Genomic DNA, 15781 nt, shown 5'->3' on the forward strand with positions numbered 1-15781 from the left:
AAACCTAACGGCCATCTGAAGTCCATGACATGTCTTTGATTCATATTAGAACATATTCAACTCAAAGGACAAGTGCTCAAACCACAACACAGAACACACTTATCCAAACAACACAATTATTCAACAGCTATACCAAAGATATAAGCATATGACAAATGCATTTACGAGTGAACTGCAAAAATCAAGTGGTATGCAAAGTAATCCAGAAGAATTCAGTATGCTTATAATTCAGTTGTAATAACCTCAAGATAATCAACAATGTCGAACTCAAAACAGGAGATTAATATCGAGAATGATGAGGCAAAATAAATTAAGTTCCTGTATATGTAGCTAAGCACTACATTTAAACCAGAAAATACACCACAGGGCACTTTCACACATTTGCACGTCACAACTTTCATTTGGAAAGTAAATAGAAACTGTAATATGTCAGTGATACCAGATGTTATCACATAGGTGATGCAAGTGAGGCATTGGGGAAAAGGGGTGTATTGATAAGTCACGTCATACATGATTCAAATAAGCAAAGGATATTGTTATATTTTACCTGGGAGGAATCTGTTTCATCACAAGGTCCGAACGGATCTTGGGAGGATGTCTTTCTTAAAGTCATATCAGCAGGGAGGGTACCATCATTGTAGGATCTCACAAATTTAAAGTCACTGGTGCGCGATCCCGTGGTCAAATACGCGTCGTAATTATAAGCGCTACGGACGCTGCGCAAAGTTCCAGTGCCATCCACGTCTGCGTAATTTGGAGGGAGATAAGCGCTGGGAATGGCTACAGCACCGTCAAACAATAGTCTGGGCTTTCTCCTGTGGCAAAACTTCACAGCCAAAATGATGATGATGAAAGTTAGAAAGAAGGTAGAAACAGACACCAGCGCAATAATCAAATAAGTGGTTAGTTTAGATCCAGAGTCTTGAGACAAGTCTTTCAGCTCAGGGATCTCCGCTAAATTATCTGAAATAAGTAACAACACGGTGCATGTTGCTGATAGAGGTGTCTGTCCGTTATCCTTTACGGAGACAATCAGGTTCTGTTTCATGCCATCGTTTTCAGAAATGTCTCTCTGCGTCCTGATCTCTCCACTGTGGGTGCCGATGGTGAAAAGTCCTGGATCAGTAGCTTTAACGATGTGATAAGAAAGCCACGCGTTCTGCCCTGAGTCTGCGTCCACTGCAATCACCTTGGAGACCAGAGAGTTCGCCTGCACAGCTTTGGGCACCATCTCGGTCATGAGAGAATTGCCCTCAGCAGCTGGGTAAAGGATCTGCGGTGTGTTATCGTTCTCATCAGCTATCATAACGCTGACAGTAACATTGTTACTGAGCGGAGGGGACCCGTTATCTCGGGCAACGACTTGGACCTTGAAACTTTTCAACTTCTCGTAATCAAATGACCTCACTGCGAGAATGGCACCTGTATCTCCATTAATAGAGAGCAGAGAGGACACTGGAGTGCCGTCTACATCACCAGGATATAGTGCGTAATTCACTGTGCCATTCTGTCTCCAGTCTGGGTCCGTGGCAGACACGGTGCATATAGGGGAACCTGGTTTGTTATTTTCTGTAATATGCGCCCTGTATGACTGTTGTTGGAAAACAGGAGGATTATCATTAACATCAGCTACACTTAAGTGCACTGTTTTCGAGGATGAAAGAGACGGAGTGCCTTCATCAGTAGCAGTAATGGTGATGTTATAATCAGACTGCATCTCACGGTCTAATTCGCGAGTGGTCACAAGGGAATAATATTTTTTGATAGAGGGGACAAGTTTAAATGGCACATTTGACCCAATGAAGCAGCGGACCTCTCCGTTACTCTCAGAATCTCTATCTTGCACATTAATGATGCCGATTTCTGTACCAGGCGGTGCGTTCTCTGGAATGTGGCTACTGAGTGATTTCAGAAATATTTCTGGTGTATTGTCATTAACATCTGTAAGCTCAATAATGACTTTTGTGTCTGATGACACACCAAATCCATCTTTCCCTTCAACACGCATCTCAAAAATAGATTCTTCTTCAAAATCTATTGGTCCACTAACTGCAATTTCACCAGTATTAGAATCCAGCGTAAATGCGTTTTTTGCTATTGAAGATGCTCGGCTGAACTCGTAAGTCACTTCGCCATTTATTCCTTCGTCTAAATCAGTTGCACTAACTTTTAACACTAATGTACCTATTGGTGAGTTCTCAGGCAGAGTAGCTCGATACACCTGCTCGGTAAAGACTGGAGCATTGTCATTCGCATCCAGTGCAGTGACGTGTATCTGAACACTGCCTGATCTGGGTGGAATGCCGCCATCAATGGCAGTAAGAATTAAAGTTAGCTCCTGTTGTTGCTCACGGTCTAGCTCTTTATCCAGAACTAATTCAAGAGTCTTTCTCCCGTCTTGGTTTGAAGAGACAGCTAACACAAAATGTCCATTCCTTTCCAGCATATAATTTTGCACTGCGTTTTGTCCTACATCTGCATCGTGTGCTTCGCTCATTCGAAACCGCGCTCCCTTATCGGCAGATTCGCTGATCTCTAATTTAATCATCTCTTTGGGGAAGACCGGTGAATTGTCGTTGATATCTTGAACATGCAAAGTTATTTTGTGAAGCTCCAATGGATTTTCTAACACTAGCTCAAATTTCAAAACACATGAGAGTTTTTCCCTGCAGAGGGTCTCTCTATCCATAATTTCGGCGACGGTCAAATCTCCAGTAGCCACATTGATGTTGCAGAAACGTTTGCGATTACCTTCAGCGTCAATTCGAGCCTTCCTAGCTGATAAATCCTTCACATTCAGTCCAAGATCTTTTCCAATATTACCGATAACATATCCTCGTTTCATCTCCTCCAGCACAGAATAGCTCACGTCTCCCGTCACACCGCCCACCACGACAAGCAGGCAAAGAAAGAACATGAAGCAAGCCACGTTGAACCCTTTTTTCGGCATCTTCTTTTACAGTATCCAGTTAAATGATGAATGCATTCAATAAATTCAGCAAATAAGCACATAAAACACAAATAAGTCGCTAACAGCTGATAGATAGACGAGAACCACTATAAGATTATCGGCACCATTGTTTCATCGTTTTCACTGATACGTGTCCGCGTCACTACAGGGAGGAGAGATGTATTTCAAGTGAATTTGCTTTCCAACTTACATGGTCAACAGCGACACTTTCAGTATTTATAAGAAACTGCAATACCAAAACATCTATACAGCAAAATGGAATATTATTTTTTCCCCAAAAAAGAAAAACACCTGTTCACACACCTATAGTCACACAAGGAGCAATATCAACGTAACCGAGAAAAACACAGTCCTCCCGTGAAAAACCTAATAACCATCTGAGGTCAATGACTGGTTTCTGATTCCTATCATTAGAAGATATTCAACTTAAAGAACAAGTGATACAACAGAACAAACAAAGAACACACTTATCCAGAAAATACAATTATCTAACAGCGATACCAACCATATAACCCTCTCAAATGTGTTTACAAGAGAATTCAGATAATCCAGAAGAATTCAATATGCTTATAATTCAGTTGCAATAACCTCAAGAGAACCAACAATTTCGAACTGAAACCATGAGGTTAATATCGAGAGTGATGGGACAAAATAAAGGAGAAAGTTGCTTTGTAAAGTAGGCTAAGCACTATATTTAAACCAGAAAGCAAGACACCACATGGCCAAATCTGCACGTCATATATTTCATTTGGAAAGTGGATAGAAACTGTAAATATCAGTGATGTTATATGTTATCACATATGTGATGGTGCTGGAGTCTATTGATGAGTCACGTGATACATAATTAAAACAAGCAAAGAATATTATTATATTTTACCTGGGAAGAATCTGTTTCATCACAAGGTCCGAATGGATCTTGGGAGGATGTCTTTCTTAAAGTCATATCAGCAGGAAGGGTGCCATCATTGTAGGATCTCACAAATTTAAAGTCACTCGTACGTGATCCCGTCGTCAAATACGCATCATAATTATAAGCGCTTCGGACGCTGCGCAAAGTTCCAGTGCCATCCACGTCTGCGTAATTTGGAGGGAGATAAGCACTGGGAATGGCCACGGCACCATCAAACAAAAGTCTGGGCTTTCTCCTGTGGCAAAACGTCACAGCCAAAATTATAATGAGAAAAGTCAGGAAAAAAGTGGAAACAGACACCAGCGCAATGATCAAATAAGTGGTTAGTTTAGATCCAGTATCTTGAGACGCGTCTTTCAGCTCAGGTATCTCCGCTAAATTATCTGAAATAAGTAAAAACACTGTGCATGTTGCTGATAGAGGTTTCTGACCGTTATCCTTCACGGAGACAATCAGGTTCTGTTTCATGCCATCGTTTTCAGAAATGTCTCTCTGCGTCCTGATCTCTCCACTGTGGGTGCCGATGGTGAAAAGTCCTGGATCAGTAGCTTTAACGATGTGATAAGAAAGCCACGCGTTCTGCCCTGAGTCTGCGTCAACGGCAATGACCTTGGAGACCAGAGATTTCGCCTGCACAGCTTTGGGCACCATCTCGGTCATGAGAGAATTGCCCTCAGGAGCTGGGTATAGGATCTGCGGTGTGTTATCGTTCTCATCTGTTATTAGAACGCTGACAGTAACATTGTTACTGAGCGGAGGAGAGCCGTTATCTCGGGCAATGACTTGGACCTTAAAACTTTTCAACTTCTCGTAATCAAATGACCTCACTGCGAGAATGGCACCTGTATCTCCATTAATAGAGAGCAGAGAAGACACTGGAGTGCCGTCTACATCACCAGGATATAGTGCGTAATTCACTGTGCCATTCTGTCTCCAGTCTGGGTCTGTCGCAGATACGGAGCATATAGGGGAACCTGGGTTGTTATTTTCTGTAATATGCGCTCTGTAAGATTGTTGCAGGAAAGCAGGTGGATTGTCGTTAACATCAGCCACCGTTAAGTGCACTATTTTTGAGGATGACAGAGATGGAGTGCCATCATCAGTAGCAGTGATGGTGATATTGTAATCATATTGCATCTCACGGTCTAGTTCACCAGTGGTTACAAGAGAATAGTATTTCTTAATAGATGGGACAAGTTTAAATGGCACATTTGACCCAATGACGCAGCGGACCTCTCCGTTATTCTCAGAATCTCTATCTTGCACATTAATGATACCGATTTCTGTACCGGGCGGGGCGTTTTCTGGAATGTGACTGTTGAGTGATTTCAGAAATATTTCTGGTGTATTGTCATTAACATCTGTAAGCTCAATAATGACTTTTGTGTCTGACGACAGACCAAATCCATCTTTCCCTTCAACTTGTATCTCATATATAGATTCTTCCTCAAAATCTATTGGTCCACTAACTGTAATCTCACCAGTATTAGAATCCAGTGCAAACACATTTTTTTCCAATGAAGATGCTCGGCTAAACTCGTAAGTCACTTCTCCATTTATTCCTTCATCTAAATCTGTTGCACTAACTTTTAACACTAATGTGCCCACTGGTGAGTTCTCAGGCAGAGTAGCTCGATACATTTCCTCAGTAAACACCGGAGCATTGTCATTCGCATCCAGTACAGTGACGTGTATCTGAACACTGCCTGATCTCGGTGGACTGCCGCCATCAATGGCAGTGAGAATTAATGTTAGCTCCTGCTGCTGCTCACGGTCTAACTCTTTATCCAGAACTAATTCAAGACTCTTCTTACTGCCTTTGTTTGAAGAGACAGCCAACACAAAGTGCTCATTCCTTTCTAATATATAGCTCTGCACCGCATTTTGTCCTATGTCTGTATCATGTGCTTCACTCATTCGAAAACGCGCCCCTTTCACAGCCGATTCCCTGATCTCTAATTTAATGACCTCTTTAGAGAAGACTGGTGAATTATCGTTTATATCTTGAACATGCAACGTTATTTTGTGAAGCTCCAGCGGATTTTCTAACACTAGCTCAAATTTCAAAACGCATGAGAGTTTATCCCTGCAGAGGCTCTCTCTGTCCATCATTTCGGCGACGGTCAAATCTCCAGTAGCCACATTAATATTGCAAAAACGTTTGCGATTACCTTCAGCGTCAATTCGAGCCTTCCTAGCAGATAATTCCTTCACATTCAGTCCAAGATCTTTTCCAATATTTCCGATAACATATCCCCGTTTCATATCCTCCAGCACAGAATAGCTCACGTCTCCCTTCACACCGTGCACCATGACAAGCAGGCAAAGAAAGAGCATGAGGCACGTCGCCGGTAATCCTTTGTTTAGCATCTTCTTTCGAAACAACTTGCCCAATGTTTAATTAACTCCGGAAAAAAATAGTTAATAATCACATATAACACAAAGGAATCGTTCCGGCTGAAAGGCAGGCAGTCGCTTACGACATAACATAATCCAGATCACTGTTCCACCATGTTCAGTGTTCAATGTCCACGTCACAGGGGGCAGGGGGGCTGTGTCTGATATAGAATTGTCTTTCAATTGACATGGTCAACAGCGACACTTTCAGTATTTACCAGAAACTGCAATCTAAAACATTTCCATACCAACATCTTTGTCGCCTGGTCATATGCAGAAGTAAACGCCTACAGGCCCAAAGTCTATGAATCCAAGACAATTTGATGCTCCTATTGCAATCTATCAACGATCTGCGTGTCTTAATTCATCTCTGATGCATATCCATGGAGGACACATACATAGCAAGACAAAGGGCAACTGCTCAGACAAAAACAGACACTAAGCACACTTATCAAAAATGCCATCATGCAAGATCTTTACAAATTACACGTGGATCCACATGTAAAAGTGAAGTGTTCTGTGGAGTCTTCTAAAAACGTGGGGTATAATTGTGTTGCAAAAACCACAGCAAAGTAGCATACAAAATATACAAAATAACTATAGAAATACAAAACTGGGGAATAGTATGAGGTTGATTTGGCAGATGACTTCAATAGGTGGCTTTGCATGTACAACTCAGTTTCCACAAAAGTTGGAACAATGTAAATAAAAAGAGAATGTGTTGATCTGCAAATCTCATCAAACACATATTTAGTTGCAAAAGTGACAGACATTTCAATTTATGAAACTGACAAATCTGATTATTTCATGAAAATTACAAACCTGCTAAATGAATGCTAAATTATGTAGGCTTTGAGCATCCTATGCCAACATCCACATAATAACTTTTTCAAGGAAGACATTGCATAATTCAGAAAAACCATGCCAAACTGCATTCTGTACATATTTCAACAGTATTGCTCATTAGTACAATATTCTGGGTGCCAAACTAGCCAGCCTGCATTTCAGACCTGTCACATTAGGTGTCACAAGGAGTGAAGAACACAATGAGGAAGATTCCATACTAGTGAGCAGCTTAAGTACGGGATCAGGCCAAAATGTGACAGCATCTCATTCTCAAACCTCCAGCAACATATTAAAATAGTGCTGCTACATTTAAATCAAAATAAACATATTTTCTAAAATTCCATTTTCCATATGCTCTATTAGTACATATAAGAGAGTGAGAGAGGAACGTATTGCTGAGTCACATCATGCAAAGCATACAAAAGGACAGTGTTTACTTTTACCTGAGTGGAATCTGTTTCATCACATGGTCCGAACGGATCTTGGGAGGATGTCTTTCTTAAAGTCATATCAGCAGGAAGGGTGCCATCATTGTAGGATCTCACAAATTTAAAGTCACTGGTGCGCGATCCCGTAGTCAAATACGCGTCGTAATTATAAGCGCTACGGACGCTGCGCAAAGTTCCAGTGCCATCCACGTCTGCGTAATTTGGAGGGAGATAAGCGCTGGGAATGGCTACAGCACCATCAAACAATAGTCTGGGCTTTCTCCTGTGGCAAAACTTCACAGCCAATATGATAATGATGAAAGTAAGGAAGAAAGTAGAAACAGACACCAGCGCGATGATCAAATAAGTGGTTAGTTTAGATCCAGTATCCTGAAATGAGTCTTTCAGCTCGGGGATCTCCGCTAAATTATCTGAAATAAGTAAAAACACGGTGCATGTTGCTGATAGAGGTGTCTGTCCGTTATCCTTCACGGAGACAATCAGGTTCTGTTTCATGCCATCGTTTTCAGAAATGTCTCTATGCGTCCTGATCTCTCCACTGTGGGTGCCGATTGTGAAAAGTCCTGGATCAGTAGCTTTAACGATGTGATAAGAAAGCCACGCGTTCTGCCCTGAGTCTGCGTCCACGGCAATGACCTTGGAGACCAGAGAGTTCGCCTGCACAGCTTTGGGCACCATCTCGGTCATGAGAGAATTGCCCTCAGCAGCTGGGTAAAGGATCTGCGGTGTGTTATCGTTCTCATCATCTATCATAACGCTGACAGTAACATTGCTACTGAGCGGAGGAGACCCGTTATCTCGGGCAATGACTTGGACCTTGAAACTTTTCAACTTCTCGTAATCAAATGACCTCAGTGCGAGAATGGCACCTGTATCTCCATTAATGGATAGCAAAGAGGACACTGGAGTGCCGTCTACATCACCAGGATATAGTGCGTAATTCACGGTGCCATTCTGTCTCCAGTCTGGGTCTGTGGCAGATACGGAGCATATAGGGGGACCTGGTTTGTTATTTTCTGTAATATGCGCTCTGTATGACTGTTGCAGGAAAGCAGGTGGATTGTCATTAATATCAGCTACAATTAAATGCACTGTTCTAGAGGATGACAGTGATGGTGTGCCTTCATCAGTAGCAGTGATGGTGATGTTATAATCAGATTCCACCTCACGGTCTAATTTGCTAGTGGTCACAAGAGAATAATATTTTTTAATGGACGGGACAAGTTTAAATGGCACATTTGACCCAATGACGCAGCGGACCTCTCCGTTACTCTCAGAATCTCTATCTTGCACATTAATGATGCCGATTTCTGTGTCTGGTTGTGCGTTCTCGGGAATGTGGCTATTTAGTGATTTGAGAAATATTTCAGGCACATTATCATTCACATCTGTAAGTTCAATAATGACCTTTGTGTCTGAAGACAAACCAACTCCATCTTTTCCTTCCACCTGTATCTCATATGTTGATTCTTCTTCAAAATCTATTGGTCCATTCACTTTAATTTCACCGGTTTTAGAATCCAGTACAAATGCCTGTTCTGCTAATGGTGAAATCTGGCTAAACTCATACGTCACTTCTCCGTTTATTCCTTCATCTAAATCAGATGCACTAACTTTTAACACTAATGTACCCACTGGTGAGTTCTCAGGCAGAATAGCTCGATACACCTGCTCGGTAAACACTGGAGCATTGTCATTCGCATCCAGTACAGTGACGTGTATCTGAACACTGCCTGATCTGGGTGGAATGCCGCCATCAATAGCAGTGAGAATTAAAGTTAGCTCCTGCTGCTGCTCACGGTCTAACTCTTTATCCAAAACTAATTCAAGATTCTTCCTTCCGTCTTTGTTTGACGACACAGTCAAAATGAAATGTTCATTCCTTTCCAGCATATAGTTCTGCACCGTATTCTTTCCTATGTCTGCATCGCGTGCCCCATTCATGCGAAAACGCGCTCCCTTATCGGCAGATTCTCGTATCTCTAATTTAATCACTTCTTTGGGGAAGACTGGCGAATTATCGTTGGCATCCTGAAGGTCAACGGTAATTTTATGAAGTTCCAATGGATTTTCTAGCACCAGCTCAAATTTCAAAATGCATGCTAGCTTTTCTCGACAAAGGGCTTCTCTGTCCATTATTTCAGCCACTGTCAATTCCCCCGTAGCTAGATTAATGTTACAGTAACGTTTACGATTACCTTCAGTGTCAATTCGAGCCCTCCTTGCAGATAATTCTTTCACGTTAATTCCGAGATCTTTGGCAACATTTCCGATAACATATCCTCGTTGCATCTCCTCTAACACAGCATAGCTCACATCTCCGTTAACGCTGCGCACCATGATGCACGGGGAGAGGATGAACAGCAGAACAGCCACCGGTAATCCTTTGTTCCACATCTCGATTTTTGCGATATTAAGTGGTCCAATAAATCAGTAAGAAGAAATGGGTGAATAATATCAAAAACACGGACAAGCTTGAGCAGTCAGTAGATCCGAGGAAAACACCCAAAGCATACCATAAATCGCAACATTGTTTCTCAGCTTGCAGCGTCAAACATCCGGAAAGAGGTAGGGAGGAGTATGGTATTTGATTTAAAGTCTTATTTCAACGTACATGGTCAACAGCGACACTGTCAGTATTTTGAAGAAACTACAATGGAAAACATTTAGAAACCACAATATTGAGTTTTGATTTAGCATCAAACCCCAAATACCTCACCAGGGACAAACACTATAATCACAACTATTTTAAAAAAACAAAAAAACAACCGAGTTCCAGACTGATCCAAACACAAATTGGAGAGTGTAGAACTCAAGGATAACCACCCAAAGCAAGCTAAGCATCAGCACAGTTATCCAGGTTACACTTCGTCATTCAGTCATCCAGAAGTTAACCATTTCATTATGACAACACACGCATTTAGAATAATACTTTTTTTTTTGCAGGGCACTGCCATTTACCGATGACACAACACGCTTGGAAAGGAACAGAGTTGCAATGGAAATGTACTGCCAGGGTGATGATGAAAGTGGGTAGGTGAGGTGTGGACCCGTAGCACGAGTGCAAAGATCAAACATTTAGGAAAGATTGTTGCATGGTACACAACTCACAGAAGCAATATGATTGTTTCATACATGAAACATTACGTTTTTGTCACTTTAATTAAAAGACAACATCCATCTAGCCAACTGTTTCATAGCTTCCTTCACTTGGGAGAATAATGTATTTATAAAATGGGGCTTTACCTGAGGCGAGTGTTCATTTTCATCAAAAGGTCCAAACGGCTCATCAGCCGTGGCTGATTTTGGCAGAGTTTGGCCAGCCAGCAGTGTTCCCTCATTGTAGGACCGGACAAACTTAAAGTCACTGGTGCGAGACCCCGTGGTGAGGTACGCGTCATAGTTATACGCGCTACGCAGTGTTCCCATTCCGTCCACTTCTGCGTAATTTGGAGGGAGATACGCACTTGGAATAGCCACGGCCCCGTCAAATAACAGTGTGGGCTTTCTCCGACGACACATTTTCACAGCAAAGGTGATAATGATGAAGGTGAGGAAGATGGTGGACACGGATACAAGCGCAATGATCAGATATGTGGTTAAATTGGAAACACCATCATCAAAAGACATATCTTTCAATTCTGGAACTTCAGCCAGATTGTCTGAGATAAATAAATTCAGACTGCAGGTGACGGACAGTGATGGCTGTCCGTTGTCCTTTACAGACACAATCAGATTGTGTTTTAGGCTATCAGAATCAGAAATGTCCCTCAGCGTCTTAATCTCTCCGCTGTGGACCCCGATAGAGAAAAGTCCTGGGTCCGTTGATTTGACGATGCTATAAGACAGCCACGCATTCTGTCCAGAATCTGCATCCACTGCGATAACTTTGGACACCAGGGATCCAGCGTGAGCACCTCGGGGAAGCAGCTCTGTCATGAAGGAGGTCCCTTCCTGAGCTGGGTATAATATCTGCGGAGGGTTGTCATTCACGTCTGTTATAGAGACACTTACAGATACATTGCTAGTGAGTGGAGGCGATCCGTTATCTCGGGCTAGAACGTGCACTTTGAAGTTTTTGACCTGCTCATAATCGAAAGACCTGACAGCGTGAATAATTCCTGTGTCCCCGTTAATGGATAATAAAGAAGACACCGGGAGACCATTAACGTCCCCGGGTAAGAGTGAGTACAGCACCGTGCCGTTTTGTCTCCAGTCTGGGTCATTTGCCATTACTGAACACACAGAAGAGCCCTGCTTGTTGTTTTCAATCACATGAGCTTTGTAGATTGGCTCCGCAAAAACAGGTGGATTATCATTCACATCAGCTACTGATATACGCAGGGTTTTGGATGCGGACAAGGGAGGAGAGCCTTCATCAGTAGCAGTTATAGTAATGTTATAATCAGATACACTTTCACGATCTAACTCAGCGGTAGTCACCAAAGAAAAGTAATTTTTAATTGATGGCACTAGTTTGAAAGGAATGCTTTGCTGGATAAAGCATCGGATTTGACGATTACCACCAGAGTCTCTGTCCTGGACATTTATGATGCCGACTTCGGTACCGGGCGCTACATTCTCTGGGACAGGAGTATTCAGCGACTTCAGTGATATGATGGGGGCATTGTCATTGATGTCAGTTATATCAATTAAAACTTTTGTGTCTGAAGTTAATCCAAACACGTCCTTTGCCTTTACACGCATATCATACGTTGCCTCTTCTTCATAGTCTATTGTTCCTATCACCTTAATTTCTCCAGATTTTGAATCCAAAGAGAATGTTTTTCTGGCTTTGTCAGATATGGGGCCAAACTCATAAGTTATTTCTCCATTCAGACCCTCATCTGCATCAGTGGCATGCACTGTAACCGCGACAGTATCAAGAGGAGAATTTTCGGGTAAACTGGCTTTATAGAGCCCCTGCGTAAAGACTGGGGCGTTATCATTAGAATCGAGCACATTAATGCGTATGGTTACGGTACCTGACTTCGGAGGATTTCCACCATCCGTGGCAGTGAGAACTAATGTCACCTCACTCTCCTGCTCACGGTCTAGCTCTTTATCTAACACCAATTCACCATACTTTATTCCATCGCTATTCGTCTTGACAGCTAATACAAAATGGCTATTCCTTTCTAAACTGTAGCTCTGGACCGAGTTTTGTCCTATATCAGCATCGTGAGCCTCGTCTACTCGAAAGACCGCACCTTTATCTGCATGCTCACCTATTTCTAGCTTGATGGTTTTCTGAGGAAACACAGGCGAATTGTCATTAACATCTTGAATATTAAGCACAATGCGATGCAATTCTAGCGGATTCTCCAACATCAGCTCGACATTCATTGCACACGAAGGCTTTTGAGAGCACAACTCTTCGCGGTCTATCCGCTCAGCAATGATCAATTCACCAGTCCTGAGGTTAACATCAAAATATCGCGTAGCACTATTTTCTGTATCAATCCTAGCTTTACGGGAGGAAAATCTTTTCAATTCCAATCCAAGATCCTTGGCTACATTGGCAACCACGGAGCCTCGTTTCAATTCCTCCGGAATAGAATAGCTCACGTCCCCCAAAACCCCGTGCGCCATGACAACAAAGAGACAAAGTGGAATCCACATCCGTGCCATAAAATCCCATTTACTGTCCATCTTCAGAATATACGGCCACAGCAGTTTGAAATCCAAATAGTCCGAGCCAGTATGATGTTCAGAAAAGACCATCCAACTCACTGCAAACCAAATACTGCAGACAAAGTCTACGTTTAACATTTGTCGTATTGACCGCGATTAACACTGCCCACCATAGCTCAGCCTTGCGAGGAGACACCGATTTCCACGTCGGTAAACAGCGACGCTAAGAGTTCCTATTTGATACTACATGGCAACGTGTGTTTCACACATTTGGTGTGACTGATGTCCAATACAGGCAAACGGAAGAAAATGTACACGAAAATATACATGTGACCACCTCATATTGTATGTATGTGATTTTGGTTTGGACCTTTGTTTTGCCACAAAAAAAAACAATAATATAATGAATGCCTAGCATAATGCCTATTGACAATATCCACAGTAGCAGCAGTTCTAGCAATGTAAGGGTCAAGTTACCTGGGGAAGACTTGCGCCATCATCGACCAGCCCGAAAAGCTCTTCTGCAGTAGATGAGCTCTTTTTCAGTGTGTCATCTGCGAGGAGCGTTCCATCATTGTACGATCTGACGAATTTAAAGTCACTGGTTCTCGATCCGGTGGTGAGATATGCGTCGTAGTTATACGAGCTGCGGAGTGTCCCAGTGGCATCCACGTCTGCGTAATTTGGAGGGAGGTACGCACTCGGAATGGCAACCGCTCCGTCAAACAACAGCCTGGGACTTCTCCGATTACAAAGTTTTACAGTCAAAGTGATGATGATGAAAGTTAAAAACAAAGTCGAAACGGACACCAAAGCGATGATTAAATATGACGTGAGCTTAGAACTGTTCTCCTCGCTTGACATTTCTCTCAGATCAGGAACTTCAGCCAGGTTATCCGAAATCAGTAAATACATTGTACAAGTGGCCGAAAGAGAGGGTTGTCCGTTATCTTTCACAGAAACAATCAGGTTCTGTTTCATAGCATCCGACTCCAAAACATCTCTTTGCGTCCTAATCTCTCCACTGTGAATACCTATATTAAAAAGTCCAGGATCAGTGGCTTTGATGATATTGTATGACAGCCATGCATTCTGTCCAGAGTCTGTATCCACAGCAATAACTTTGGACACGAGGGACCCCGCCTGTGCCGCTCTAGGTACTAGCTCGGTCATTAAAGAGTTTCCATCAGGAGATGGATACAGTATCTGCGGAGAATTGTCGTTCACATCTACTACATAGATACTCATAGTCACGTTACTGCTGAGTGGAGGAGAGCCGTTATCTCTAGCAAGTACTTGGACTTTAAAGTCTTTAAACTGCTCGTAGTCAAAAGATCTCACCGCATGAACAACACCAGTATCTCCATTAACAGAGAGTAAGGATGACACCGGGAAACCATTCACCTCCCTAGGCAAGAGAGAATAAAACACTGTACCGTTTTGTCTCCAGTCAGGATCTCTCGCTGTTACAGAGGACACGGAGGAACCTTGACTGTTATTTTCTGTCACATGGGCAATATAAGACTGCTTATCAAACACAGGTGGGTTATCATTCACGTCAGCCACAGACAACTGTACTGTTTTGGAGGAGGAGAGCGGTGGAGACCCCTCATCAGTAGCTGTTATTGTGATATTATAAGCAGTTATTAATTCACGGTCTAGCTCCCCTGTAGTCAACAGAGAAAAGTAGTTTTTAATTGATGGCACAAGTTTAAATGGGACATTTTGCTGGATAGAGCAGCGGATCTGTCGGTTACTCTCTGAATCTCTGTCCTGCACGTTTATGATGCCCACCTCCGTACCCGGTGGCGCGTTCTCTGGCACTGGGTTATTCAAAGATTTGAGAAAAATAACTGGAGCATTATCATTTACATCAACAATTTCTATTGATACTTTTGTATCCGATTTAAGTCCAGTTCCATCTTTTCCCTGAACACGAATTTCATATTTGGACTCCTCTTCATAATCTACCGGTCCTTTTACCACTATCTCACCACTTTTCTGATTCAAGGAAAATAATTTCCTGGCCTTTTCAGAGATACGACTGAATTCATACGTCACCTCACCATTTACTCCCGCATCTGCATCGGTGGCGCTGACTTTAGTCACTACTGTATCAAGCGGAGAATTTTCGGGTAGAGAGACTTTGTACGACCCCTGACTAAACACGGGGGCATTATCGTTGGCGTCTAACACAGTGATGTGTATGGTTACCGAACCTGATGTCGATGGATTACCGCCATCAACCGCAGTCAAAGCTAAAGTCATTTTGTCTTCCTGTTCACGGTCCAGCTCTTTGTCTAAAATCAACTCGCTGTATTTTCCACCATCGTCATTTGTACGAACAGCCAGGACAAAATGCTCATTCCTCTCCAAGATGTAGTTTTGAACGGAATTCAGTCCCATATCCGCATCATGCGCGTCGTCCACTCCAAATGTTGCACCTTTCACGGCATTTTCACTGATTTCAAGCTTAATCAAGTCATTGGGAAATATTGGAGAATTATCATTGATGTCCTGTATTTCAACTAAAATGCGATGCAATTCTAACGGATTCTCCAACATTAGCTCAAC

At 42.5% G+C, this 15781-nt stretch overlaps 4 protein-coding genes across 4 annotated transcripts; all 4 read right to left on the bottom strand.

Moving 5' to 3' along the window:
- Positions 1-45: 45 nt before the first annotated feature.
- LOC134068595 (protocadherin beta-16-like) lies at positions 46-2950 on the bottom strand. The gene is made up of 2 exons (XM_062524279.1): positions 548-2950; positions 46-75 (listed from the first exon to the last, which is right to left on the bottom strand). The coding sequence occupies exons 1-2, from the start codon at positions 2948-2950 to the stop codon at positions 46-48; spliced, it is 2433 nt and encodes an 810-aa protein (XP_062380263.1).
- A 431-nt stretch (positions 2951-3381) lies between these two features.
- LOC134068596 (protocadherin beta-15-like) lies at positions 3382-6251 on the bottom strand. Its single transcript, XM_062524280.1, has 2 exons — positions 3849-6251; positions 3382-3396 (listed from the first exon to the last, which is right to left on the bottom strand). Exons 1-2 carry the CDS (start codon positions 6249-6251, stop codon positions 3382-3384), a joined length of 2418 nt encoding a protein of 805 aa, XP_062380264.1.
- Positions 6252-7282: 1031 nt separating this feature from the next.
- On the bottom strand, positions 7283-9970 carry LOC134068597 (protocadherin beta-15-like). Its single transcript, XM_062524281.1, has 2 exons — positions 7568-9970; positions 7283-7288 (listed from the first exon to the last, which is right to left on the bottom strand). The coding sequence occupies exons 1-2, from the start codon at positions 9968-9970 to the stop codon at positions 7283-7285; spliced, it is 2409 nt and encodes an 802-aa protein (XP_062380265.1).
- A 302-nt stretch (positions 9971-10272) lies between these two features.
- Positions 10273-13195, bottom strand: LOC134068598 (protocadherin beta-15-like). Its single transcript, XM_062524283.1, has 2 exons — positions 10820-13195; positions 10273-10287 (listed from the first exon to the last, which is right to left on the bottom strand). Exons 1-2 carry the CDS (start codon positions 13193-13195, stop codon positions 10273-10275), a joined length of 2391 nt encoding a protein of 796 aa, XP_062380267.1.
- Between the last annotated feature and the right edge of the window lie 2586 nt (positions 13196-15781).

The sequence above is a fragment of the Sardina pilchardus genome, chromosome 21, assembly GCF_963854185.1.
Source record: "Sardina pilchardus chromosome 21, fSarPil1.1, whole genome shotgun sequence".
In the NCBI taxonomy this organism is placed as follows: Eukaryota; Metazoa; Chordata; class Actinopteri; order Clupeiformes; family Clupeidae; genus Sardina; species Sardina pilchardus.